This window comes from Radiomyces spectabilis (genome assembly GCF_025331425.1).
Source record: "Radiomyces spectabilis strain NRRL 2753 chromosome Unknown BYT42scaffold_9, whole genome shotgun sequence".
Taxonomy (NCBI): domain Eukaryota; kingdom Fungi; phylum Mucoromycota; class Mucoromycetes; order Mucorales; family Radiomycetaceae; genus Radiomyces; species Radiomyces spectabilis.
In genome coordinates this window covers 664,391-690,550 of record NW_026251934.1, presented here as the reverse complement: position 1 = coordinate 690,550, position 26,160 = coordinate 664,391, and the positions used below count along the sequence as shown (strand labels likewise).

General features: G+C 43.2%; 10 protein-coding genes and 1 non-coding gene across 11 annotated transcripts; 5 read left to right on the top strand and 6 right to left on the bottom strand.

Moving 5' to 3' along the window:
• Positions 1-180: 180 nt before the first annotated feature.
• On the bottom strand, positions 181-2,747 carry BYT42DRAFT_499831 (P-loop containing nucleoside triphosphate hydrolase protein; the record flags this gene model as incomplete). Its single annotated transcript, XM_051564667.1, has 6 exons — positions 181-680; positions 752-874; positions 947-1,808; positions 1,894-1,989; positions 2,051-2,375; positions 2,446-2,747. The coding sequence occupies 6 exons, from the start codon at positions 2,745-2,747 to the stop codon at positions 181-183; spliced, it is 2,208 nt and encodes a 735-aa protein (XP_051421636.1).
• A 224-nt stretch (positions 2,748-2,971) lies between these two features.
• Positions 2,972-6,123, bottom strand: BYT42DRAFT_576128 (uncharacterized protein). Its single transcript, XM_051569019.1, has 11 exons — positions 5,907-6,123; positions 5,495-5,834; positions 5,325-5,437; positions 5,079-5,236; positions 4,909-5,013; positions 4,610-4,839; positions 4,181-4,547; positions 3,869-4,078; positions 3,668-3,807; positions 3,342-3,575; positions 2,972-3,269 (listed from the first exon to the last, which is right to left on the bottom strand). The coding sequence occupies exons 1-11, from the start codon at positions 5,915-5,917 to the stop codon at positions 3,213-3,215; spliced, it is 1,965 nt and encodes a 654-aa protein (XP_051421635.1). The 5' UTR covers positions 5,918-6,123; the 3' UTR covers positions 2,972-3,212.
• Positions 6,124-7,395: 1,272 nt separating this feature from the next.
• BYT42DRAFT_499613 (uncharacterized protein) lies at positions 7,396-8,647 on the top strand (the record flags this gene model as incomplete). The annotated part of the gene is made up of 4 exons (XM_051564652.1): positions 7,396-7,593; positions 7,661-7,732; positions 7,802-8,398; positions 8,498-8,647. The coding sequence occupies 4 exons, from the start codon at positions 7,396-7,398 to the stop codon at positions 8,645-8,647; spliced, it is 1,017 nt and encodes a 338-aa protein (XP_051421634.1).
• A 1,793-nt stretch (positions 8,648-10,440) lies between these two features.
• On the top strand, positions 10,441-11,871 carry BYT42DRAFT_499293 (uncharacterized protein; the record flags this gene model as incomplete). The annotated part of the gene is made up of 3 exons (XM_051564629.1): positions 10,441-10,569; positions 10,634-11,035; positions 11,113-11,871. The coding sequence occupies 3 exons, from the start codon at positions 10,441-10,443 to the stop codon at positions 11,869-11,871; spliced, it is 1,290 nt and encodes a 429-aa protein (XP_051421633.1).
• A 727-nt stretch (positions 11,872-12,598) lies between these two features.
• Positions 12,599-13,935, top strand: BYT42DRAFT_499636 (cyclic nucleotide-binding-like protein; the record flags this gene model as incomplete). Its single annotated transcript, XM_051564653.1, has 2 exons — positions 12,599-13,670; positions 13,760-13,935. The coding sequence occupies 2 exons, from the start codon at positions 12,599-12,601 to the stop codon at positions 13,933-13,935; spliced, it is 1,248 nt and encodes a 415-aa protein (XP_051421632.1).
• Positions 13,936-14,520: 585 nt separating this feature from the next.
• BYT42DRAFT_t99 lies at positions 14,521-14,593 on the bottom strand. Its single transcript has one exon. It is a non-coding gene; the product is annotated as a tRNA-Lys (tRNA).
• A 1,033-nt stretch (positions 14,594-15,626) lies between these two features.
• BYT42DRAFT_576118 (uncharacterized protein) lies at positions 15,627-18,202 on the bottom strand. The gene is made up of 10 exons (XM_051569018.1): positions 17,981-18,202; positions 17,830-17,900; positions 17,739-17,774; positions 17,559-17,664; positions 17,361-17,461; positions 17,175-17,300; positions 16,912-17,106; positions 16,788-16,841; positions 16,458-16,685; positions 15,627-16,393 (listed from the first exon to the last, which is right to left on the bottom strand). The coding sequence occupies exons 1-10, from the start codon at positions 18,120-18,122 to the stop codon at positions 15,728-15,730; spliced, it is 1,725 nt and encodes a 574-aa protein (XP_051421631.1). The 5' UTR covers positions 18,123-18,202; the 3' UTR covers positions 15,627-15,727.
• Positions 18,203-18,628: 426 nt separating this feature from the next.
• BYT42DRAFT_535428 (ras guanine nucleotide exchange factor domain-containing protein) lies at positions 18,629-22,348 on the top strand. The gene is made up of 14 exons (XM_051565471.1): positions 18,629-18,949; positions 19,024-19,123; positions 19,194-19,291; positions 19,378-19,450; positions 19,533-19,995; positions 20,068-20,141; positions 20,224-20,356; positions 20,417-20,686; positions 20,861-21,131; positions 21,202-21,405; positions 21,496-21,653; positions 21,839-21,898; positions 21,963-22,164; positions 22,251-22,348. Exons 1-14 carry the CDS (start codon positions 18,743-18,745, stop codon positions 22,338-22,340), a joined length of 2,403 nt encoding a protein of 800 aa, XP_051421630.1. The 5' UTR covers positions 18,629-18,742; the 3' UTR covers positions 22,341-22,348.
• A 131-nt stretch (positions 22,349-22,479) lies between these two features.
• Positions 22,480-23,470, top strand: BYT42DRAFT_576112 (uncharacterized protein). Its single transcript, XM_051569017.1, has 2 exons — positions 22,480-23,288; positions 23,383-23,470. Exon 1 carries the CDS (start codon positions 22,485-22,487, stop codon positions 23,280-23,282), a length of 798 nt encoding a protein of 265 aa, XP_051421629.1. The 5' UTR covers positions 22,480-22,484; the 3' UTR covers positions 23,283-23,288; positions 23,383-23,470.
• On the bottom strand, positions 23,471-24,552 carry BYT42DRAFT_576106 (thioredoxin-like protein 4A). The gene is made up of 6 exons (XM_051569016.1): positions 24,414-24,552; positions 24,250-24,275; positions 24,022-24,170; positions 23,929-23,961; positions 23,716-23,853; positions 23,471-23,651 (listed from the first exon to the last, which is right to left on the bottom strand). Exons 1-6 carry the CDS (start codon positions 24,422-24,424, stop codon positions 23,574-23,576), a joined length of 435 nt encoding a protein of 144 aa, XP_051421628.1. The 5' UTR covers positions 24,425-24,552; the 3' UTR covers positions 23,471-23,573.
• A 789-nt stretch (positions 24,553-25,341) lies between these two features.
• BYT42DRAFT_477000 (uncharacterized protein) lies at positions 25,342-26,022 on the bottom strand (the record flags this gene model as incomplete). Its single annotated transcript, XM_051563635.1, has 2 exons — positions 25,342-25,449; positions 25,540-26,022. Coding segments are annotated over 2 exons (591 nt in total), but the record flags the coding sequence as incomplete, so codon positions are not given.
• Positions 26,023-26,160: the final 138 nt, after the last annotated feature.

Genomic DNA, 26,160 nt, shown 5'->3' with positions numbered 1-26,160 from the left:
TTGGCCCATTTTTTTTATTTTTGGTTTTTATATCAGACATGAACTGTTCTAGGACAACTCTAAGTGGTGTGAATATGCAATGATAGTAGAGACTTTCCCCTTCTTTCTAAAGAAAAAAAAAAGGAAAACAAGTGGAGGGAGCGTAAATTGAGAGTTGTATCAATGTCGAAAAAAAAGTCTTTAGTGCTTTCTCTTCTTGGACTTTCTGTCTTCATCTCGCGATCGTTCCCGTCGGTTGACCAGCTGTTGGAGCTTTCGCTTGCTTTCACAGTTGGGATAGTTGGAGAGATCATAGTAGTGAGGAGCAATGTCAAGTAACCAATCCGCTTTCACTTCGGTACATGTTCGAATGTAATTGCGAGTGGTCAATACAAATTCATTGTACAGAACCCATTCCGGTTTGTGATCCAACGTGCTTGACGGATGCAATTGTACGATTTGATTATCCTTCACCGTCAAGTAATGGCCCGTACGTTCCAAGTGCGCTACTTGCATGAAATAACCAGCCGTCATTGCCTTTCGGATATTGATGAAATATTTCTTGTCTTCAAATGGTGTTGAGACCAAATCGAGATCATGTGTTTCCATCGCTCTCTTCAGCTGCTGTCGTACATTGTCCGCCGACTTCAATGATCGTTGATTCAAGAAATTTTCATAGCACCAGTTACTATCCTCATGATCTATTCATCGCAACTCATGATTAGTACACCATCATAATCCCACCAGCCGATAAAGAATCGCAAAAACTTACTCATTTTATAGGCGTGATACGCGTTCAACAAGGTCAAATGATCACCATCAGCGTGTGCAAAGTTGGCCTTGGCTTCATCGGCCGCTTTACGAGCTTCATTGGGACGCACAAAGATTTGAGGCACTACATTTTGTCATACAATGAGGATACATCAGTACCATTGCATCACCAATAAAAAAACAAGTGGATGTTTACCTGATAGTAAAGCAGCAATGGAAAGAATTTCGTTGGAGCATTTGTACTTTGGACTTTCGATCAACATTTTACAGAGTTGAGGATCCAAGGGGAAGGCAGACATGATTTCACCAGTAGGTGTCAGTTCACCATCGTCATCCAGGGCTTCGAGGTAGTTGAGCAATTCAAGCGCACGCATCAGGGTCTCAGGTGCAGGAGGATCCATAAAATCGAAATGCACCAAGTCATCAATACCGAGTTTCTTGAGCTGCAACACCACACCGCCCAAGTTGCTTCTCAAGATTTCGGGGTACGTTTGTTCGATCAATTCGCGGTTGAAAGCGTTTTCGGTATATAGACGGAAAGCCTTGCCAGGACGTGTACGACCAGCACGACCAGCACGCTGCTGCGCGGATGCTTTGGAAATCGGCGACACCAAAAGAGACTCCACACGAATACGAGGATTGTACACTTTTTGTTTAGCAAAGCCAGGATCAATCACATACACGATACCGTCAATGGTAAGCGATGTTTCGGCGATATTAGTTGACACGACCACCTTACGACCGGGAGTACCGCCGGGTTTACGAGCGGGGGGTGCAGGATCAAAAATACGTTGCTGTGCACTGGGGGGAAGCGTCGAGTAAAGGGGAACAACTTTCAATGGACCGGCATCTTGGCTACGAATCAACTCGTCGCCTTCGGCCTTGATCTTTCGACAAGCCTGTTCAATCTCTTCTTCACCCGTCAAGAATACCAGGATATCACCCTCAGGCTCGCTCATGTGAATCTGAAGCACCGTACGAATAGCGGCTTCAAGGTAATCGCGCTCAGGTTCGGGAGTGTAGTAAATCTCGACAGGGAAAGTACGACCGGGTACAGACTAGATTGCCATCATAAAAAAGAAAAGTCAGTCGCCGATCTTCCATCACGCTTATTCATCCATTTTTATCGTCCATTCTACTTACCAATAACGGAGCATCATCAAAGTACTTTTGAAACTTGCCGGCATCCAACGTAGCAGACATGACAATCACTTGCAAATCCTTTCTGGTTTTGCAGATCTAACAAATCTTGGTTGAGTATGACACGCTCCACACCTTGCATTTTGTTGTTTCAACTTACCTCCTTTAATAAACCCATCAAAATATCGGTATTCAATGTACGTTCGTGAGCTTCGTCAAGAACCACCGCAGAATAACGGCTCAACTTGGGATCCGACATGGCCTCACGTAACAGCATACCATCAGTCATGTACTTTAAAAAGGTCTTTGGACTGGTGTTATCTTCGAAACGGATATTGTAACCGACTTCTTGACCCAATTGCACATCCATTTCATCGGCAACACGCTGAGCAACTGACATGGCAGCCACACGACGAGGTTGAGTACAAGCGATCTGTTTGCCTCGAAGATGAGGTAATTCGTCATACACCAAAAATTGAGGAATCCTAGTTCATCCACAGTTAGTTTATTCATGGAGTGGGTACGGATCTATTGAATCATCGTATATAAACGTACTGTGTGGTTTTTCCAGATCCGGTTTCACCGACAAGAACGACAAACTGATTGTTGTGAATCATTTCCAAGAATTCGCTGCGCTGCTGATGAACAGGAAGCTTGCGTCTTCCTTCCAAGATCTTTTGGTATTTGGCAGAGAAAGGTTTGTTGGTGAAAGGATTGAAGGTGCCGTTTTCGAGAGCTTCCGCTTGTTCGGCAGTGGTCTTTCTAGGCACCAAACCGTAAAACTCTCCCTTGTTTCCGCTGCCGTTCACTGAACGTTGCGAAGGCGGCAAATGTGCCAAATAAGGATTCTCACTCATAATGGCCGTAAGGGATAGAGAAAAAGAATGAAGAGCCAAATCCTTTTTCCTCTGCTTGTTAGCGTGAAAAAAAATAAAATTTGTTGCAAAAAAGCAGTCCCTCACCAACCCGCAGCGGAGATCCGCCGCAGCTGCTGCGATGCATCCAGTTTTTGATCTTTTAATGCTGAAAACAAAATTCATCAAAGTTATATATTCTTCCATTGACCAAATGTAATCGCATTCACTCTTCATTTTTCATAGTGAATCAATAATTTTTATGCAGTAAATCAGTTTTGTGAGAGGCAAAAGAAAGGGAAAAGAGGGATAACAAGACGAGGAATCACGAATGATCAACAGGATGCAGTAGATAATATGTAGCAATGAAATCGATTTTCCATGAATGGGAACAGGGGAAAAGAGAAAACGGTATGGTAACAAAAAAATGGTAATATTCTGAAAGGGGATGTGAAATTAAACACAGGTTTAACATGCGGGAAGGTAGGCTCGACAAACGGGACATTCCAGTTTGATGCGCATCCACTACAACATTACACAAAACACGCCTTTTAATATCAATAATAATTATTCCAATTCATCGTTCCAAAATTTTACCTGTTCCAAGCATTCGGTATGAAATAGATGGTGGCATGGTGTGACCATGTACTGCGTCCGACCAAGCACACGCAATCCGGTCGACCCTGTATTTGATATATTTACAGGAAGCATACAAATAGCACAATCGCGCGTCCGCAAGGCAGATTTGTTGCGATCGGTTTCTTCATTTTGCAGTGCTTCCTCGTCGTCAGGATTGAGTAACGGATGGTAATTGTATGTTTGAGGAAGGTACTATAAAAGGAACCACGTTAGCAACGACTAAAAGGTTGCTCACCTTTTTTGTACCCCAACAGTGGCAGTACAAATCATCATTGGGCACTTACACGTTCGGGCACAAAGAACCGTGGACCCAAGGTATCTTGTAATAATAAAACAAGGACCTGCAAACCGACATACGCCACCAGTGCCCAGATCCATGGCGTAGGCTCGTGTGCTATCAGGTTGTAGGGACAGGCATGAAAATCTAGAAATTTGGCTAATGAGACACAATGATTCATTGAAAAGTGGCGGTTGAAGTTACTCACAGACGGGAATGGCCAGTCGGGTGATGCTCATACCAACGATGTATCGTTTGCTTAATGGGCGACGGCAACCTCGCGATACACTTCGTACGATCTGAGGGACCCAGAACGAGAAGAAAGCGAATCCTAAGATCGAGATCATGACATTCTGAACAAATGCCGATCGAGTCGCCAGCTGGTAAAACAGGAAAAGTCCCGAGAGAGCCACCGCATCTACGAACAGCAAAAAAAAAAAAAAAAAAAAAAAAAAAAAAAAAAAAACAGTTTGGACATTCACTTTCGTAGCATTGCCATATCACTGTATTTGTGACTTACACAGTCGGTAATACAGATAGGTCGCTTCCCGTTGAGGATTCATGGGAGCCGGCGTGGGCGCAGGTCGGTTAGCAATCGGCAACAATGTTTGTTCATCCGGTTCCGTGGCGGCCGGACGATCATTGGCCGTGTCCGCTGTTGGCTGGGTTTGACTGGCACGCAAAGCTTCCGGTCTCTGTATCCTCCAGATCACAAGGAGGTACCGCATTCCAAACACCGAGACAAGAATAAAACTGAAAAACGCAGCTGAAGCAAAAGGGATGAACACATTTTCGATAACGATGCCCGTGGTTAAATGGAGAAGACAGAGATAACCATCCATCATTGCCTGGATCGCAATCGTCCAATACGATATATTGGAAACACTCTACAAACACAATTCCCATTAGTTCACCTGGATCAAGGATACAAGTGGGTCGCGCGGCTTACCGAAGGTGTAGGGGTATATTCCATTTGGTGAATCAACAAAATGATCTGGGTAAGCGCCAAAGCAATTGCCATGCCCGCATAAGCGATTGCTTTGCTGTAGTACTTTTCAATCTTGATACCCGAACTCTTGGATATTGAGAGTGAAAGACCGCAATTGGGAGAGTAGAGAAGGGAAGACAGGTGTAACGGAGGAGGATGAATGGTGCTGATGCCTTGAGGATTCTCCAATTCTGATGGCAAGAGGTAGTGAGTTCGTGTCGCAAAAAAAGGTGTCCGAGAATCAAGAAGCACAAACTTACGTTTTTCATATTCTAGTAATTGGGCCATCTTGATGTGAGGGGGTACAGGATGCAGCTGCATCACCATTTGAAACGAGCAATTAAAGGCTACCGAAAGCGGTTGTTCTAAGCCGGGGGGAAAACTGGGTCAATCATACGTGTATATAGAGTCTTGCTTTTTTTTTTCTTACCATTGCTTTCGGGAAAGATTTGTCGTTCTCCCCAATAAGCCATCTTTTCCAATTCTTCAATACTCTTATCAAGCTGTTCCACAAACACCGTGATACCGTCGGTAGCCGATTGATTGTTGGGCAACATTTGAATCAAGTCTTCCAACGGAAGTCGAACCCTGTATAACCCCATTCCCAAACTGTTAGTTGTATATAGGATATAATGGAAGCTAAAAACCATCAGCAAAGAAAAAATCGCTTATTTACCCATCTGGTACACCCATTAGATAGAGTGTGCCGTTGTTGAGAAAGTGAAGACCTTCTGCCAGCAGCAAGGCTCCGTAATCGCTTTTCTCGGCATCTTTCAGACGCATGTATCCCTAATAGGACGTATCAAAAGGACGGTATCTTGAACATGTCCATGCATGTATTTTTACCTCGATATAGTTGATATCTTCTTTCTGCGTTGCTACCGATTTTATGTTGAGAGTGAATGAGCCGTTGCCGTCAAACTGAAAGTGACCACGGTAATCGTCCTGCAAGGTTCGATTCGACGTATCCGCATCCGGTACAGTAAGGTTCTGGCTCGTCCAATCGCCTATACAGCATGTTGCATAGTTTAATTGTTCACACCCGTCAACAAGGTCGTAATGACCGTTTTTTTTTTCACTGACCTCTAAAGACACCTGTAACGTTGTGATAAAAGTGAGGCGTATGGTCTGGATATCGTATGGAAGCCAATTCTTCGAGTTGCGGTTGCAATGCTTCAGGAAATGGCTATATAATTGTCGTAGATTTTGAGTTGGCAATGAGGTTAAAGAAGTATTAGCTGTTGAGAGGGACGCTTACATGCGACACATTGACCCCCAAAGTGACGTTGGTCAGCAGTTCTTTGTCGTGCTGTAGTGCGTGAAGTACTTCTTCGACGGTCCGCCTACCCGCACGACTCGCTTCGTCATCCGAGAAGCTAATGAAGAGCAGCGACACCAAGAAAAGTATCATGTAAAAGCTCGATCGATTCATGATGTATATATGCACAAGCTCCTGGATGCCGCTTTTTTCCAGCCTGTGCGTTGCTTTTTTTTTTCTCTTTCTGCCGTGAAGGCGGGCATTCACACTTCAAACTCCGAGATGTCATTGACAAACCCACTTTGGCCACATTTTTTCCCTCGTGGTGATCGTAACACTCAAGATAGGCTCTTACATGGATAGAAAGTTTCGGTACAAGAGTGGCAGCTGTTCTTTTTAGCATTGGCTTTTATACTCGAAGCCGCTCATCGTTAGTGTATTTCGTCTATATGGAACATGTCGATTGGTTCCACCCATAAGAGGAATAGGGGGGATCTGCAAAATAGCTCGTATTGTTGGAATTATGACCATCCGCCAGGCTACGAAAAGTAGATAGATATCCTTCACCCTTGCGGCACTTGGTACGTTATTTTTGTCAAGTCGCATCGATGGTAAACCAGTATTTTGCAGTAATTCATCCGTGGCCGCCACGATGTAATTGCCAAGGCACGTTTCTAGGCGATCTATTATAAAGCTAGTTGAGCTCGACAGGCTTTCAGCGGCGAGGAACTGCATATAACTCTGAAATCTTTCTATTCTATGGATATAAAATGCAGATGCAAAGACCTGATGTAAATAACAGAGACCGCTTATTCGTGCTTGAAACAAAATCACACAGTCTCAAAATTCGCTGTATTCTCGCAGATGTATGTACAAGACGTTCCTCGTATATTCTAGTGTTGCCATAGAGTCACGTATCAATACACTTGATGAGGAAATCAATTAAACATAAATGTAACAATAAACTGATGCGATCTTCAGCACATCATCTATCGCAAAGTGAAAAAGCCATACACAGAGTAACAAATAAGTAAAGGTCGTCCAATCCTACTCAAAAGGATTAGCTTTTATCTTTTCTTTTTTTAGTCTCATTTATGCGCTTGATCGTCGAAATTTTCATCCTTGGATGCAAGATCTTCGTCGCACAGACATTTGTTTCGAAAACGGCAATGCCCGATTATGGTTTCAACCTCAAATTATTACGGTCGACTCAACTTTGTTTGGATCTCCACCGAAAAACGAAGCCAGACTTGTAAATGCAAGCTCTTTTATATTTGCTGGTTGCGCGTTTTAGTGCGTCATCTCTTATATTACACTATATCGCCTAGTCTTGAAGTCTAATGAGGTTTTTTTCAATGCCAATCGTTTTTTAAAGGACCGTGACGTCATAGATGAGCTTTGAGCTTTTTGGGCAATAAGCCAAATTGAGGTGCAAAAAATTCCAGTGCGGTTTCACACCTTTTATTCATCACCTCTACATTTCTCCAGCATGGCCCAGCCAGACAGTGGTATCAAAGTTATCGACGCCGAACCTCAAGCGGCCAACACCGACAGTGGAAGCCATCCGTCAACGACGTTGAATCCCAACCTCATTCTCAACAACACCTTGGACGGGTTATCCAGCCTTGGTTCCAAATTGAACCCTTTTGCACAGAGATTAGGCAAAGGTTTTGGCCAAGTCAGACAAGTGCGTGTTTGACATTATTGTTATTCGTTGGACTTGATATACTGATATTCTTATATCTTGTTTTTAGTATGCTCAAGAAAAGTTGGGTACGGCTGAGGAGGTGACTGAGTTACCGCAAGAGTACAAGGATCTTGAAAAGGTAAGGCAGATGGACAATGCGGTTATTGCCCATTTGAAACGTGTTGCTCATATTTTTATGGCTTCTTAGCGTGTGGATGCTCTTCGAGCTACGCATGTCAATCTCTTAAAGGTGGCTCGTACTTTCCAGAATACTGCTTATGATTATCCTGTGCAACTTCAAGAGTCATTGCTCGGTATTTCCAATACTGTGACGAGCCAGTTCCAGAATCTCGCGTTATCGCCAGCTGAAAGAGCTCAAATGGATAGCCACCCTCCTATTGATCCCACTAAGCAACATCCTAAAACGTTATCGCATGCTTTGGCTCGCGTTTCCACACAAAGTGCCGAATCGATTGGCGTGGAAGAACCCTTGGGTACAGCATTATTCAAATTTGGGGCGATTACGGAAAAAGTCGGTGATGCTCGTTTGGCCATGGATCAAGCTATTACGACAAAGTTCAACCAGCCCATGCAGACGACTCTGAACACGTCCATTGAGCAGGCACTCAAGGCACGACGCAACGTTCAGTCGGCTCGTTTATCGCTCGATGCGTGCAAAGCCAGATATCGTTCCGCTCGTGCCGATCGCTTGGATGCCGCCCGTTTGGAAGTCGAACAAGCCGAAGACCACTTTGTCGGTGCCGTTGAAGAAGCGACCAGCATGATGAAAGTCGCTTTGGAGAATGTAAGTTAATATTTTTCTTTGCAAGGGAGAGGATGGCGTGCGGTTTATGTGACGGGTTGGATAGCATATTGATGCGTTCATTATATTTTATTTTTCTAGCCTGAACCTTTCCGTAACTTGGCGGATTTGGTGGCCGCTCAGTTGGCTTACTTCAAAACGGCCCATGATTTATTGGCTGAACTTGCTCCAGAGTTGGACGAAATTCAAGTGACGCAGGAATCAGCTTACCGCAACGGCCGCGATCAGTAATAAGTGCCCTAAATTTTTTTTCTTAAAGAGCTCACAGCTCATACCAAATTTCCACACATCTGTCAATACGAAAGTCATATGTATTCTTTTTTACCAGTTTATTCAATTTGAGGTCATCCTAACAAAAAATGGGGAAAAACCATGTCAAATATGTGATTAGCGGGACAAAGTATGGCAGTTCTTATGCAGTCAATCCGAAGAACAATTCGTCAAAAATTTACAATCAAAGAATCAAGTCAAGTTTTTCATCGCCCCCAAGTTTGCCCAAGTTTGGATGCGGTGACTCTATTTTTTGTTCAAAGGGGTGTCATCGGCGAACGGCTGTCGTGTAAATAATCGCGACGTTATGCTTTCATCCGACGTTGGATGCACGTACGTGTGTGAATACAGAAACATATATGAACCAACGCCACCAATACTCATATTTACGTCATATGGCCCATCGTCGTCTATGGTATGGCTACACATTTTTGCAGTATGAGCAAATTGCTGCTGTCAGCAAGTAATGAGCGGACATGGATGACAGTCATGGGTCACTGATGATGATAAGACGTCTGTTATTCTTTCTTCCAATATTTCCTTGTAGATAAATAATCAGTTATTATATACTTATGCATCTACATAACAGGTGTATGTCTGTCGTTTTTCTATTATTTCTTTATTTTCATATGTATGATATTCACTGGTTGCATTGAATGTTACTGAAGTAGAGCGGAGAATCAAATGACATGGAATCATATGAATGCTTTGTCTTCCCCAATCGCCATAAACAGGAACCTTGAGCGGCAGACAACGTTTTACTCATGTATTTTTTTTTCAATGCTCCATTCTAAATGTTCGCTTGGTTGACATACAGTAAAGTAGAAACTACACCGGAACAAGAAAACAGCTTGGCGTCTGCATCCACAGAGAAACACTCAACCCACCCCATGACAGATCAGAATACCAATAACCAAGATCAAGAATCACCAGCCAAAGCGCATAGTAAACGGAAACAAGGAACTGTTCCCCGCAGTGACGATAGCGTGGATAAAGAGGAGGAAACATACATCAAACGGCAACGATCCCACTCCCAGACCCCTTCTTCTCTGTCGTGGTTGGAGTCGCTTGGATATTACAAATCTTCATCCTTTGAAAAACCAAGTAACGACCAATCAAAGCCGACAACTCACCCCATGAATGAACCATCGGAAGTGGGGTCAAGTGAACCGTCGTACAATAGGGTTGCTCCGGAAGTTTCATCGATGAAGCCATCAGATAACGGAACCACGTCCAGTAGAACCTCGGAAGATACTGAAATGGTCAAGAAGGAGGACCTTGATAATAAGCAATCGGATGATATGACAAGTCAACCGCTACAACCAAACAATACGACAACCAACGGTATTTGGTCATGGTTCGGCTACGTGCAAGGCAACGATACCTCATCCACCTCGTTACCAGTGCCAGTCAAGGGAGCGCCTGAGGAACAGGCATCAGCGTCTCACCATCCTGAACAGCCAGCAGCGTCCGTACAACCTCCCAAATCCAATTGGAAATCCTTCTTCTTCACATCTTCCTCGAAACAAGATTCCGTTATTATTGACCCAACTCCGGCAAATCCACAAGAGTCATCGCAAGAAAATCAACCCCCTAACCTGGATGAAACGTCGTCGGAAAAGACTTTACCTGTTGCCGAAAAAAAACCTCAAAAGAACATTGTTCTTCCTACATTCCAATCTCAGTTTATTCCCGCAGCTGATACAGGTGCATCCGCTTCATTATTTACCAAAGCAATGTCTGCCATCAACAACATGTTCATCAACAACAAGCACAATACCAATCAACTGGAGCATTTCATTCATGCTGTGCGATCCGATCCAGAAAATTTTGGCCAAAAATCATTTGTCGTTATCGGTGTGCATGGCTGGTTTCCCATGAAGGTAAATGCTGTCTCACATGTAATTTACGATATCAACTCGTTGCTCACTGCCCTTGATTCACTAGCTTGTGCGGAGCATGGTCGGTGAACCTACCGGGACTTCCGCCAGGTTCTGTGAAATGATGGTGCTCAGCTTAAAACGCTATTTTGAAACTGAGCATCAATTGACGATACCAGATCAGTGCATTACCGTGATTCCTCTTGAATGGGAAGGAAAAGTGGAGGACCGCGTGGAAAATTTGTACCGCATTTTACTTGAAAACGAAGCATGGGTCACTGCCTTGAAAGCAGCCGATATGGTGCTGTGGGCCACGCATTCCCAAGGCACGCCAGTGTCAACCATGTTACTGCATAAACTCATCGACGCCGCTTACATCCAAGTCCCAAGGCAATCCGTCTGCTTATTGGCCATGGCAGGCATATCGCACGGCCCTTTTCCCTACTTGAAAGGTAGCATTATTGTCAAGGTAAAGGTTAATCTGGTTTTTTTTTTCTCTTACCTTTCTTTGCAGTGGCATCCGGATACTCAATCTTTGTCATATAGTACTTTGAAGCCGATGCCGCACGGGAATTGTTTGATTTTATGGATTCCAACAGTGACATTTCAACAAAGTTCCGTATGTCAATGGCGTATATTCTTCGACAGAATGTCAAAACGGTGCTCGTCGGTTCCATGCAAGATCAAGTGGTTCCTCTCTACTCGGCCATTATGAGCGGCACTTCCCATCCCAATATTTTGCGAGCGATTTACATTGACGGGCATATTTTCTCTGAAAATGATTTCCTTATCAACTTGATTACACTCGCTTTGCGTTTACGGAACGCTGGATTTTCCGATCATGGTCTGCTGACCCATATCAGTGAAGTGCTCGCGGGTAACCTGTACTCGTGGGAAGGCGGCCATTCCACCATCTATGACGAACTGGGCGTCTATACCATTGCTATCCGTTACTTGTTCGAAACCCAGCCTCTTGGCAAACGAAAATTAATGGAACCTCGTTCACCGGCTTCGACGGTGGCTGCCGGCGCAGCAGTGGCGTCCTCCAACCATGTCACCCCGCGAACCACCAAAGTCGCCGCGGTGGAACCCAAATTGGATCAATTCAATGCCAAAGTGCGACTCAATCCATTTTATCTTCCGTGGGCAATGCGTGGAATTTATGACGATGCGCGCGTCCAAGGTGACGAATTCTTTCATCGCGAACTACTGAGACTGCAAGATCTCTTTGACCGATGGCAACCCTCGAGTTCCAAATTAAAGGAAATCAAATTTAGGCTCGAACCGCTGAAAGCACGATTATAAGCACCCATATATGTTCCATGAAACACCCGCTATGTGCCACCTGCTCAATGTAAATTAGTGACTACTAGATTCAACATACTAGATTACCTTATCATCCTCTCTTTAAAACCAAGCTCTAACGAAAGCGCACATTTCCGGACATTCCCTTCTAATTAGACTTCTTCCAAGTGCAAATTATTACCAAATAGCACATTATTGTTTATTCAAAGTCAACTCGACCAAACTAAGACGGACACACAAGGTTCAGGAACACCTGCCAATTCGCCAGCAAGGTCGTTACTATTATTATTATACAGCTGTACCTTCTTTTTCTTTCCTTGTTATAGTGTACGCTACGGTAGCAGGATAACGTGATACGTGTAGATTAGGGATTACTATCTGGCAGAGGACAACTTTAAATTATTATTTTTTATTTGTTGCTTTTTTTGATTTCTCGCGAGTATTGGATGGATTTAAGGGGAAAGTCTTTATTTTATCATCCCACTTGTTTAGGAGTAAAAAATCATCGCGTGGTGATTTACCGGTCTGGTCGTGGTATCGCCTGCATCGGTAGAGAGAAACAAGGGTTCTTTAACGTGAATCGTCAAAAAGCAGAGTAGTTGATCGGGTTTTTAAGTTGTTGCACCCTTTTTTTATGCCTTTTTGTTTCCATTGTTCCTTTTGCTAACCTCTCTTTATTATATTCCTACTCTTTCCATTCCTTCTTCCATCCAATTTTTTTTTGTTCATGAGTTTTTCACCGCATCCTACGCTGACTCAGGAATACACTGAGCTCATTGACGAACTGACTAGTTCGGTTCAAGCCAATTATCCCGAGGATATCATTCAGTTTTGTGCCGATTTTTTTATCGGGAAATTATCGCAACAACGACAAGCTTGGTGGAATCAAGCCCACGGTTTGATGCAGGAACACCCCTACTCTCTTTCCATCTACCCATTACAACCATCGCCGCCGAGAACAGTGCCCACCTTACAAGAGCCTTCCAGCTATGAACCTTACAGCAGTGACGACGATGAAGACGACGATGATTTATTTGCCGCTGAAGCCGACGATGTTCTTGCGACAGATCTGCCTGATTTTTCGATGCTTTCTGCTTCTTGCAACCGAGGCCGACGTACTTCGGTCAGTGCTGAATCCATGACCCCCTCCCAGAATACCAATTATGTGAGAACCGTGATTCCAAAGACTCCAGAGCAACAGGCCCGCATTCAGGCCGCCATTCAAGCCAACTTTTTGTTCCGCAACCTCGATGAAATTCAGTACCGAGATGTCATCAATGCCATGACCGAGAAACCGGTCCCGGGAGCCGACGAAATCATTATTCAGCAAGGAGCTATTGGTGATTATTTCTACATTGTGGAATCCGGCACACTCGACTGTTATATCAACGACGAGAAAGTCACTTCCTACAGTGCGGGTGACAGTTTTGGGGAATTGGCCTTGATGTACAACAGCCCTCGCGCAGCGACCATTATCACCACCTCATCGTGCGTATTGTGGGCCTTGGACCGCATTACATTTCGTCGTATATTGATGGAGAATACCTATGATAAGCGAAAAATGTACGAGTGTTTCCTGGCTGAAGTCCCGATTCTGGCCTCCCTTGATGGCTACGAACGGTTCAAGGTCGCTGACGCATTGGAATCGGTTTGCTTTGAAGATGGCGATATCGTCATTGAGCAGGGTGCGATCGGGAACAATTTTTATCTCATTGAATCAGGAGAAGCTATTTTCTATAAAACGGTGGATGGTGTGCAAAAGGAGATCAATCGCCTAACTAAAGGTGCCTATTTTGGAGGTAAAAATCAAGATCATCCAACAGAGGGAAAAAAAATGGTTACTGATCCCATAAGTTATAATAATAACCCTGCATTTTTATGAATATAGAACTCGCCCTTTTGAACGATAGTCCACGCGCTGCAACGGTGGTTGCGCGAGGTCGATTACGTTGTGCTACTCTGGGGAAGAAAGGGTTCAATCGATTATTGGGTCCCATTCTCGATATTCTCAAGCGTAATTCTGAAAATTATGCTCGCATCATGCAAACCAACGAATTCCTTTAATTGATCTTGTTACGGCCCATCTTTTAACTTCCAATTTTCTTTATACCATGTCATCTCTTTAATTCTCTTATTTTTTTCAGTCCTTTGATTCCTGGTTCACGAGTATCCGCTTTACCTTTTTTTTTATGGCTCGGTAATCCTGATTGTCTAGTTTTTCCTTTCTCTTTTCATATAAAATTTTTTTTATCACATCCACATCCACATTACAAACCCTCAATCCTTTTATTGTTTGTTTCTTCTTTACAAGAAATATAATATTCTCACACAATATAAAAATATCCCCACCGTGTCTACGTAAATCGGTATAAATTTATTCTTATTTGCAGACTGCCTGAGCATTGACAACCCTTCCATCTTGGAGTAACCTCAATGGAATCGTTTTGGCGCAAAGTAAACTCCTTCTCTGACCAACAGCAGACACTCTTCACAAAATTGTGTGAACGATATTTTACATAAATATAATAAAGCTACGAAAAGTAAAAAAAAAAAAAAAACACAAGATCGATCGCTTTCTTCGCTCCCTTCCCTCCAAAAACAAAAAAAAGAGAAATAAAAAAAAATCAAGGAAAACCTTGCAAAAGAAACAGCCCGACGGGGGGCTCGAACCCCCAACCTTGAGATTAAGAGTCTCACGCTCTACCGATTGAGCTAGCCGGGCTTTTCTTGAAAAGAAAATCAGCAAAAACATCATAACACCATATTAAAAGCAAGAAGCTTTTAATCTCCGTCAGTTTTTGCTCCTGGATTGGACGGAATAATGCTGAGAATATAATTTTGAAATCGGCCGTCTCCGCCTCAAAGGTATCGAAATCCGATGTAAGCAATGAAGTCAGCCTTGTTTGCACGTACACTTGATAGAAAGTTGTAATTTCAGAATTTCTATCGTTTCAATGATGCCCCGTTTTCCTCACTTTTTGAGCTACCGCTTTCAACTTATGAATGTACCATTTTTTTGAGACTTTTTTTTTTGGGGACTTACTGATATTCCGATTTTTAGCTATAGCAGTTCAGCAATAAATCACTCAAGTAAAAATACATCTCTACAGATGGTTTTTTCAAGGTGTTCAGAGTAACGCATTTGGTCATTTTCCTTTATTTTAGTTTGTTTTTCAGTCAGATGCAAGCCTGGTTTTGACAATTTAATTTCTCTCCTGATTTTAATGGTCAATACTCTCGATCTGATATAGATCGACCACAGTGTATCTGGTGCTCACAGAACCACAGTGTACTGACGAAAAACCGCAAATTCAAATAATCCGGCTTCAACCTGGTTAATATTCAAATGATTCTAGTTAATTTCTTACATGGTACGCGGTTCCTTTTATTTTGAGTCATGAAAACAGGAAAAGACGAAGCAAGCGAATCGGCAACACTCCATACTTCATCGTTATTATCTTTCTTGGCTTCTTCAGTCACGGTGGACGCCCGAGTCGTCCATGAAATTGACGATTGGAATCAACGATTCGTTTTCAGCAACGTGTTTACTCGATCACTCTGATACTCTTTTTTTCTTTTTTTTTTCTTTCTTTATTTATTTATTCCTGCAGAGATCTCTACAGCTTGAGATTTTCGATGGCTGGACATCAACATAGAATATCGAGGACTCGATGCTGAGGGAGTGCTTTCAATCACCTTCCAGAGAAGCAGTGATGACTTTAAGCTTGCATGAGCAAAATAATGTTCTATTGGATGTATCACCTCCCTTTATTGTATAACTTGTACAGTGGATGACTTCAACGGATGCAGGAGTTAATGTAAAAAAAGGTGGATGTGTGGTGTTATTTATTCGTTTTTAAGTTTCGCGTTCGTAAAACAACATATATGCTTCGCTTTTCAAGACGTCCTCAATGTCTACTTCATCTATGATTTCGTCACTGCATCGCCAAAATTTGCTTCGTTCTTTCTTCTTGAGACCATTGTCTAGAGGATCTCGGACTTCATGACCGGTGGGTAACTTTTTGCGTCTATACGTAACAAAATGGCCCGATTCGTGGCTCCCGTAATGCACAATTACGGCATTCAGTCGGTACATGACCGGTCGGGATACTTGGGTGATAAGAGAAGGCAAGGCGTTTTGGATCGGTTGGTGATCTTCTTCTTTGTTCATTAGGGCAACATTCAGACCATCGCGTCCGTGCACAAATCGATGACCCCCTGCCATATTTCGAAGATACACCAGACTGGTGCGGCTCGTGCGCGTTTGTGGTATAATGTTGGAAGGTGGAGGGGAGTTCATTGCAGCTTTGGGATCATTGGTATTGAGAAAACCGTTGGTTGTATACGGTGCGATGTCAAGGTACTCCGGAAATCGAATGTTGCATGTATTTTTTTGTACATATCCCGAAGGATGATAAATCGAGCGCGATAAATGAAGACACAACGATTTCGGTGGGTTGGCAAACATCGTTTGCTTTGTCGTCCGAGGGTTGGTATCGGGGTTAATTAAGGACACACCCGGCTGAAGAGAAAAGACAACAAAAAAATTAGCTTCAACATGCGATACAATCCTTGCAATGGCGTACCAGAGAAGCTTCAATATTAAAGCGTATTGCATCTTGCAGACGATAAATGTCTGTTTCCAGGCTTTTTCGAGCTGCATCATCCTTGTCTCGTCCGGACGATTTAAGTCCGTTCAGTTGTTGGACGAGTTTGTTCAAAGTCGCCACAAGGCTGCATTTTCGGCACTGGTAGTCGGTCAACACATCCACTTTTGTATAGTTGCTTAAACAATCCTCCAGCGTGCAACTAAGCTACAAATTCCATACCAAAAACAACACAGCAGCGAACAAAGCCCGCATGAGTACGCCGATTTTCAAAAAAGTGTTGTACATCCGCCTGTTTCCTGTGCTTACCAGCAATGGTAAAATAAGCGAGATGTTATCGAATGTATGATGTCGGATAGGTGCCTGAAGGTGACCATGAGTACGATGACATGAAAATGATCGCCATTGCTCTGTTGCGTATTATTTAGCTTACAGTGTATCCGCATTTCGTGCAACTGATTTTGGATGCCGCCAAACCGGTGAATGGGTTTCGCGGTCGACGAGGACGATGATGTAAATTGGCCCCGGTTGTAGACACAGAGAACGAGCTCCACATTGACCCAATGGTACCGATGGAAGACATGGACGCCGTTTCGAAATTGTCCAAGTTGGCAGCCGAAGACCCATTCTAAAAATATGGAATTGTTTGTTTAGTTACGTACGCTTCCGGAAGTCATCCGTAGATAAAAGACATACATGAGGTTCCGTCACCAAATTTCGTAGCATATTGGCATCCAAAATCGAATGGGGAGCGTTGCGATACTGTTGTTCTTCTTCGCTCGTCAAGGCGCTTGATATGATTTGAAAAAGCTCGTGCGCGTCCTATAAGAGAATCATGAGTCAACTAAAAAAAGATTCTCACCATTCAAAAGGTACGGTTACCTGTTGATCCCGGCTGATAATAGCATTGGTCTTGCGTTGTAAAGCATGCACGACATCATCTGGTGTAATAGATCGTGGTTTCATTAAGGGACGGTTCAACACTAAAAAAGTAGCTGCTTTTAGCAACTGGTTTTTTTTTCGTTTCTTTCTTGTTTTGATTCTGATACAACATCAGAAATTCAAGATACGAATACCAACTTTCAATGGTTGCATATAAAGCGCAAGCAACCGATTGCAGTATGAACTCGTCCGGTGGAACTGCTGCGAAACCGGAATCATCCCCTTGTTCATCGACACGCTCAGCCTAGCAAAAAGCCTGCAAGTTAACAACAAAAAACCATCGACGCTTTCCACTGTGAGCGAAAAAACTCAACATACCAAATAGGATCGTAAACTGGTTAATGTTGCAAATGCCTGTTCACAATCTAAGTTTTTCTCGTTTGTTCAACATTGTCAATGCTTGGCTTACTTGCAACACTGAATTGATAAAACACGAATTGCCGGTATTCTTGAGTCCCAAAATGTAGTTGCCGTCGTGTTCTTTTTTAACGAATTTTGGATTTTTTATGAATACTTTGACCGAGACATGGGTTGAAAAAAAGAAAAGGGTGGCACTCTACCTCTCATAATCTTTGTCTTGATACGTCTTCGTCTTTTCTTTGAATCACTGCTACTGGTGGACATGACATAACCAGAAGCAGCAAGAGCTATGCCTGCCACGGCAGCAATGGCCGGGATGTGATAATTGGTAGACGACGACATGACCGCCAAAAGGAGAAAGACTCAATCCAATGATATTTGGAGTTCAACAAGGCCAAGGACCCACAAAAAAAAAATCCGCAAGAGCAGGAACAAACCTTCCGGAGTTCGTTTTGTCTGATCTGGTTTAGTGGCGCGGTTTGAAACTGGAGGATCCGAACGACAGTGGGTCATCGGGATAGAACTCAAGGTAGGTTTTTTCGGGGGGACGGGTGGGGGTCAAAAGAGACAAAGTAAAGAGGGAGCATTCACAACAGCCAAGAAAAGAGAGAGGTATATGTCAACCTTGATTTTTAAGAATGGTGGTGATCCGCCGTTTGAGGTGTTGAAGTGATGCTTTTTTTTCCCCCAAGGGGCCAGCGGCGGGAGTTCGAGGAAGCAGAAGGCACAAAGGGGAATGGGTTCTGCCATTGTTAGATTGTTTTTTCCCTTTCCAGCTTTTCCTGCCCTAATGGAGACCTGTCATTGCTGTTTCCCTTTTTTTTTTATCTTTTTACTACATCTCCGTCCCTCTTTTTGCATGTATATCTCTTTTTATTTAAGTGTACGATAGCAGTTTGTACAACAGAGCTTGTTTCTTTCACTTGTTTTATATTCTAGTATTGTTATTTTTTTTTTTCATCATGTTATGGTTTACTCGCAAATTTACCTCGTTCTCCCACTTGGATCGATGTACAAACAAAAACAAACTTGACAAAGTGATTGAGGAAGACAGGAATATCACTGCTCCTTCATTTCGGAAGGAATCTCACAAAGTAGTTTCGAAATCCCGCACGCAATCCACCTCTTATCCAATTATCACTCCTTCACCGTCGTCTACTTCCTTTCCAGTAAAATCAAACAAAAAACTCGGACATAAAATTGCTTGTGGAATTCTAAAAAGCAATCATTGTTTTTCCGTCAGTCTTTTGAAGCATCATACACAATAGCCATTGTAGGAGCACGATTCACCGGGAAAACTACGTTCCTTCAAAAATTCGCTTATGTGCAAGAGAATGATAACAGTAAGTCTGTGAAGTGCATTGTATAGATATTTTCCTCCCCCACCCCTTGCTCATACTGTGATGCATTCAGCCTTTACTATTGTCATGGATCAGACCCGATATATTGTCAAAGAATACGACGAGAACATGATCATCGATGCAAGCACTTGCTCTCCTGAAAATTTAGAGGTACGTTTAGTGGGACGTTCAATGCTTATCACAAACATGTCTAGGAGTCATTAATCCCTTTTCTCTCCCGGGAAAATTTCTATCAGGGCTTTGGCGCTGTCATCGTTTGTTACGACACCACTGATCGGAATTCCATTGATTGCTTACCTGATATTCTCGGTAAGGATGATACGGAGAAAGAAAAAAAAAAGATCCCCCCGATAAACGTTTATTAACAACATCGTCACGCCAATTCTGGTAGACATCTTTGTGTCCCGTGACATTTCATGTGTATTGCTCGGCTTAAAAACTGAGTTGACCGCGTTCCGACAAGTGAATATGGACCTTGTATACGATCTTGCCAACGTCTTCGGTACTGATGTGATCGAAGAGGATCATCACGCCGTTTTTCAGCACATTGCACGGTATTTAAACGACTCAACGACAAGACGTGGGATGGCGTGCAGTCAGCCATCGGAACCTTGTTTATCTTTTACTCCGTGTTTACAACTTGATCAACATGAAGAATTGCAAAATCTTGGTCCACCGCTTGACAAGTTGGCCACTATTAATTCTTGTACCACTTCGGAACATTCAACCGAATCCGATGATCATCATCGACACAGCTTTCTGTCCACGAGTTCCGTCGATAATAACACAGTAAACAACGAAATGGGGCCGCCACTAGCTTATTTTAACCGTCGACGAGGATCCAAAGACAGCAGGCATGACTCACAGATTTTTAAAAAATTAATCGGACTAGCAAAAACTGATGCGACGTTAAACAATGGATATAGTTACTCTACGGGGACCGGGTTAACCGTGGATGATATTATCGACAAAGTGCTCTCGGCGGGCTTGTGGAAGAGCGGTAAGTTGAACCCATTTTTTACTGGAGTCATTCATCTCATATTTAAAATTATTCTCAAAAATAATATTCATGCATCATCTAGGGGACGAAAATATAGTTTCGATTTTTATTACATTTTTCAGGAAATTTATGCGTCCAAGCGAGCTTGTGCATGCATTGATAGAACGCTTCGAACAGGATATGACAAAAACTGTGCCCACACGTCAACAGGAACGGTAGGTGCTATTCCTCATTGCACCAGATGTTTTGGCAGACACCAGTTGACATTTGTGCAGAATACGATCGATCTTTTGCTTGTGGCTGTCAAAGTATTGGGGAGACTTTCACAGTTCGGAAACACGCCAAAGCATGATCCTCTTTTTGGATAAAATCTCCAAAATAGAAGGTTCAAGGCCCATTTGCGATACGCTCGCACCGTTAGCCGTGCGTGAACCGCCGCTGCATGATCCGGATGCTTCATGGGGACTCACAGACATTAACAGTCCTCAATCACACAAACACAACGAGAAGAAGGACAGCGGATACTCCGAAGGCATTGATCTGGCGTGGTTAAGCGACCATGTTCAGGATCCGCCGGCGCATCATGGTTTGCAATGGAAAGTCGATCCGAGCCAGAAATTGTTGCTTGCTACCAAAGCCTTGAGACATACGGTCAGTTCCAATTCTTTGGATTATTTTGGTCACCAGTCATCTTTGGTGATATCGTCTGCTCCCGAAAGCGAGATTGTCATGCCAAAGAACTGCACGGAGGAAACTCCGGGTACCAAGACGGTGCATGATGGTAGTCCGGATGCGGTGTTTGCAGGCGGCGTCATCAATATACCTTTGGAAGCGCATTCACCCAATCAAGGATTCATCAGCGCTTTTATCAGCAGTCGCTCGGAAAAGGATTTGACAGCCTACAAGTATTTAACTTTCATGGAAATCCCGGCTCAAGTCATGGCCGAACAGTTGACTTGGGTCGAAGCGGAGCTCTTTCGGAGAATCAAGGTACGCAGTAAAAAAAAAAGTCAAAGCATCAAAAAGCTAGGAGGGCTGACTTTTGGCTTACACGAAAAAGCCTCGAGACTTTGTACGGCACATTTGGTCAAGTTCCGATATAGGGTTACAGAAAAACACGGATCGATCTACAATGGGAAATCCCGTGTTGGCATCGATCGCTCACTTCAATTTCATATCAGCTTGGGTGGCGGCCATGATCGTCGCACAACACAAATTAGCCCGAAGAGCTGCCGTATTTGAACGATTTCTGTGTATTGCTGTGGTAAAGGAGGACAACTCATCACCCCCCTTTTTTTTCTCTATTCCCTTGATGCCAAAACCGCAATTAGGAAAATTAATCTGCCATTTTTAGCAATTGCGAAATCACAACAATTACAATACATTGATGGCTTTATTAGCCGGCATTAATAGTGCGGCGATTCTAAGGTTAAAACAAACACGTGGAGCGGTCTCAGTCAAGAAAATCTATAAGCAACTGCAAAGTCTCGAGTGCCTGATGAGTTCCAACAGGTATGAAAAAAAATATATAGTGTATCACTTTATCAGCAACCCGGTTCGCTGTGGGCTGTGTGACCAAAAATTTGGCGACACTTGCAACATTGGGTGCTACAAAGTCTGACGTTGCACTTTTGAGAACGGGTTTGGGTCGATTTTCAGAATCAGAAAAAAAAAGCTAAGGAACCATTTTAATTTAGGTCGTTCAGTTCCTATCGATTAGCTTTAAAAGCCTCTGAAACTCCTGGGATTCCATATCTGTAAGTGACACCACTCGATTAAGAAAAATTCCATGGGTAACATAACCAACGGATTGAAAAATAGTGGAATTCACAATCAAGACTTGGTGTCCTTATCGGAAGCCAACAAGGACTTCAAGAATGACGGCACGATTCACTGGGAAAAGTTTCGGCTTATGGGAGAAACAATCATGGGGGTCTTGAGATTTCAATATCCCAATTATACGATCCAGCCGAATCATGCGGTGTTACGATTTGTTGCTGACTGTGAAATCATGACGGAAGATGTAAGGGGAGGGAGGGGGAAAAGGATTTGAGATGGACTGTGCAAAAAAATAACTAAAAATGGTATTCCTTTGTTGAAACCACACAGGAACGATACCAACGATCTATCATGGTGGAACCGCGTCTAAAAGCTTCCAGCAGTACCAGTCGTTTGCGTGATTTATGGATGAGAGTTTAATAACAAATAAACTACCCAGAAAAAAAAAAAAAAAAAGACAAGCAAAGGAACAAGAACTGTTGGTCAAAAAACCAACGTCAAAATTTGGAGGTGAAAAAAAAAATCAGATGGAAATTTTTTCATTTGTAACCAAAGAAACCTTAAATGCATGAGTTGCCATTCTGTGTTGAACCAGCAGGTTTTTTCCACTATTTTTTCCCTCGCTCTATTTTCCTTCTTCTTCTTTTTTTGTTATTGCTTTTCTGTTTGACACTTTATCTTGCTATTCTTCGGTCGTTATCTTTTTATCAAACAGCTATGGAAGTTCTGCATCACCCTGATTCCTATCTCCCCACATCCAGCAACTACTCTTACCATCATCACAACACCAACGCGGACCCCATCCCCATCCACCAGTCCAACAACGATATAAGATCTTCGTCGTCGCCCAGCCACACTGACACTTTTAAACTGGCCGACGATGCCCATCAGCGACCTCTGTCGCGATGTAACTCCACCTCGCTGGCGGACTTGATTCCCGCCGCTACCGCGGCCATGAGAGCGAGCTCTGAATATAAACGGCGCCAGGAACCGGATCCTGAAGCGTCACTCAATACAGCCTTTGCGCGCGCATTAGCCAAAGTGAAGGTGCAAGTGCAAACGAAACGGCTCAAAGAAAAGTACCTTGCCCATGAATGGATTCGGCTGGCACTAGGATTGCCTGTGGATGAAAGCAAGATCAACCAGAATCCTAATGGCTTTATCACTGCCGACGATGTTCAAAGCACTCTGAGCACGCCAAGGATTGCATACAAGAATTTGGATGGACGCACGGGAGAAATTGCAACGTGGTACGAATGGAAGATCAATAAGAGCAGGTTCACCGTCGATGAAGTGGAACGCAAAGTCGATCGCCTGCGACAAAAAAAATTTGCACATCATCAGGCTTCACTGAAATCATGAGACATGGTAACGAAAAAAAAAAAGAACCCTATTTTACCCAGTTGTTCTTAATCATGGTCTCCTATTGTCCAATCTCTCTCGATTTACGCATATCGAATAGGGAGGCGAACTTTATATCGTTTCTCAAATGTTGTTATTACTATCATTATCGTTTTTTCCATCCCTTTTTTCATAATTTTTATTGTCTGTCATTTAGTGTAAAAATTGTTATAGTTCTTTTTTCATCATGATGAAAATCCCATTAAAGTGATATACCAAAGTATTGTTGTTGTTGTGCCCAATTTTTTTTTTCTAATACTTGTATTTTGTCGAGTAGTCTTTCAGTGATACCACGAGACCTCTTCCTTTTCTCGCACCACGATAAACAATCTACGCTGCATGTTAGTCGCCAATTTTTTTGCCTCGGTGCAAATGCAAATAAAAAAAAACTTACTTCAACCAAATCAATCATTTCTTGCTTGTCGTCCAATGCCCAGTTGATCTTGTTATTGTTACCCGTACCCAAATCCACCATGATGTGCTTATTACGGAAGAAAAACATTACCGTGCACGGATCATACAATTCATACATCTAACCATCCCAAATTTTTTCCTCTGTCAGTCACTCGTATGCTCCATGAACGTCTCCCCTTGATCATCGACCTACCTTGTTAAAGTCCGGGACTTCCGTAATATCCACCTAAAATCGCCCATCGTTTCGTTAGTTAAACGGTCACTCTACAACGAAGACAGCTCATACCAAGTAAATGACAGCAAAGTTTTTGACTTTTTCAGCAATGCTATATAAAACTTCGTCCATCTTCATACATGTGGGGTCCCAATCGTGACCGAAGCGAATAATGACGACACGGTCCTCCTCAGACAAGATGGCTTGATCCACTTGCCAGCCTAATAATTATCAATCGTAGCCACAAAAATGAGTTAGCAACAAAACCGCAAGGCAATGCAGACGCTGAATGGTACGAACCGTTGGTTAAATGGGGCAAAAAGTACTATACAAGCAGTGGAAAGTTTTAGTGACAAGGCAAACTGATTGAATTGTAATAGTTACTTACCGACTATAGACGTATGGACATTGCCGTAAAAAAGCAGAAAGGGTGAGAATTACGGATTGAGTAACGATCGCGATTGGATCTTACCATGATAGCTTGAAAAAGCGGTATAAAGTACTCGGCAGAAAAACCTAGAATGGATGGGCACAGTTGAAATGAACAAATAGGAAATGGCTGCCGGAATTTGAATTACTTTTTTTTTTCTTTCTGCCAATGATCCAAATTTCCATCCACCAGAGGATCATCGAGGCTTTCACAAACCAAATTGCTTTACGACATGATCGTTGATAGAATTTCAAAGAAACCTTACGTATTTTTGGTATCATGAATCCCAAGTATCGTGTATAAGCCTTAGCATCATGATATGACCTTTCATCAGCGAGAAACAAGTTGATACGACGCAGCCAGCTGAAAATTTTACAACTAAATCATTACTCAACATGAAAAGATTATGTGAATGAGTTAAGCGAATGGATAATAAGCAACACAATTTGTGTGAATGATGGGATAATGACGAATAAGCAATCTTATTTGAATATTGCACGGATATAATGGCCGGGAGATAGAGAATGTAACGGAAGGCAGATCTCTGAATGGGAAAGTGAGAACTAAACGCCAGAAGAAGAAAGTTCGCCAATATGCTAAGAAAACAAAAATGAAAATAAATAGAGGAGGGATGGTGGGATAGGTGTATGGATACATATGTAATAAGGACTTCTAAGATTTGGTTTTTAGGGAAACGGGCAACCTGTGAACTGGTTGCGAATCTCCTGTAACTCCTCGACATCAAGGGCTAGCGTCTTTTTGAGATCACCGGGTCGTATGCCCGCCATGATTTGTTCTTCGGGGGATCGCCTTCTACGCCGTGTCGGGGCAGGCCGACCATTTTCCCTGCTTGCTTCAAAAACCACAGGCGTCCCGTTGGCTTTGCCTGGGTATTGGAAAGACCATGCTTCCGCTTCCTTGGGTTGTTCACGACGTTGCGCAACCGTTTCAATGGCTCGCCAGACAATACCAGGCACGTCTTGAATCATCCAACATACCATTTCCAATCGCACCAATCGATGGCATTGACGAAGGACCCCTATAACGGCTCCCTCATCTTCTTGGTCATTCTGCGCTTCTTCTGCTTGCAAGTGCACTCTGTGTTCACGTTCGCGTGGTGTCTGTTGCGTTACCTCCGATCGCACAGGCAATGTTCCAACCCCGGCCGCGCTGACTTTCAATTTCTCCACATGGGTTGCATGAGCAGCCACCGTTCTCAAGCTTTGGACACTGTCACATCGAATCGATAAACTTTTCAGCTGATGACCATATTGCATAATGGCTTCACACAACGTTTGCTCTTTCACTTGTTGAAGTGCTACCGAAAGATGGGTCACAAGAGGGCAGTTTGCACGGAGCGCTTCAAGTGCTGTGTCATTGGCTCGAGGGACCTTGTTGTGGTTGGCTCCGAGATCCACCGTCTGCAGATGGGGAAGGCCGCGCAGAAGTTCACTGATGCTCTTGTCAGAAAAATCGGTCCAGAATAAAGACAAATGCGTGACCTTAGTGAAGCATAGATTGTCATCATCGGTATCTTCTGACGGTCCTGCTTTGTCCATGGTGAGTGTACAATAACGGAAGTTCATGTGCCGTATTTCTGGTAAAATTCGCGCCAGCTGTCGCACTTTATCAACCGAGAGTGCCCGAAAATCCGTCAACGTCAGGGTTCGAACGCTTTTCAGGCAGCTGAACAGTGGCCAAAGATTCGCAACCAACCAGTGATTGCCACTTTGTCGACAGGACAATGTCAACTCGCGAGTGCAGTGAGCCACAGTATGTCG

Bases quoted from the DNA above. Each gene is read 5' to 3' on its own strand.
- BYT42DRAFT_576128 (XM_051569019.1), bottom strand. The intron at 5,438-5,494 runs GTAAAAATACAT...ACGTCCTATTAG, and splicing joins AAGATATCAACTATATCGAG to GGATACATGCGTCTGAAAGA. The intron at 3,808-3,868 runs GTGAGTAACTTC...CCAAATTTCTAG, and splicing joins CCGACTGGCCATTCCCGTCT to ATTTTCATGCCTGTCCCTAC.
- BYT42DRAFT_576118 (XM_051569018.1), bottom strand. From the start codon at position 18,122: ATGTCGTCGTCTACCAATTATCACATCCCGGCCATTGCTGCCGTGGCA. The intron at 17,901-17,980 runs GTAGAGTGCCAC...TCGTTAAAAAAG, and splicing joins CAAGACAAAGATTATGAGAG to AACACGACGGCAACTACATT. The intron at 16,842-16,911 runs GTAAGCTAAATA...GGTCACCTTCAG, and splicing joins GCACGAAATGCGGATACACT to GCACCTATCCGACATCATAC.
- BYT42DRAFT_535428 (XM_051565471.1), top strand. From the start codon at position 18,743: ATGTTATGGTTTACTCGCAAATTTACCTCGTTCTCCCACTTGGATCGA. The intron at 18,950-19,023 runs GTAAAATCAAAC...TTTTTCCGTCAG, and splicing joins CGTCGTCTACTTCCTTTCCA to TCTTTTGAAGCATCATACAC. The intron at 20,357-20,416 runs GTAGGTGCTATT...ACATTTGTGCAG, and splicing joins CCCACACGTCAACAGGAACG to AATACGATCGATCTTTTGCT.
- BYT42DRAFT_576106 (XM_051569016.1), bottom strand. The intron at 23,962-24,021 runs GTATGAGCTGTC...GGGCGATTTTAG, and splicing joins ACTTTGCTGTCATTTACTTG to GTGGATATTACGGAAGTCCC. The intron at 23,854-23,928 runs GTAGGTCGATGA...TGGGATGGTTAG, and splicing joins AAGTCCCGGACTTTAACAAG to ATGTATGAATTGTATGATCC.
- BYT42DRAFT_576112 (XM_051569017.1), top strand. From the start codon at position 22,485: ATGCATGAGTTGCCATTCTGTGTTGAACCAGCAGGTTTTTTCCACTAT.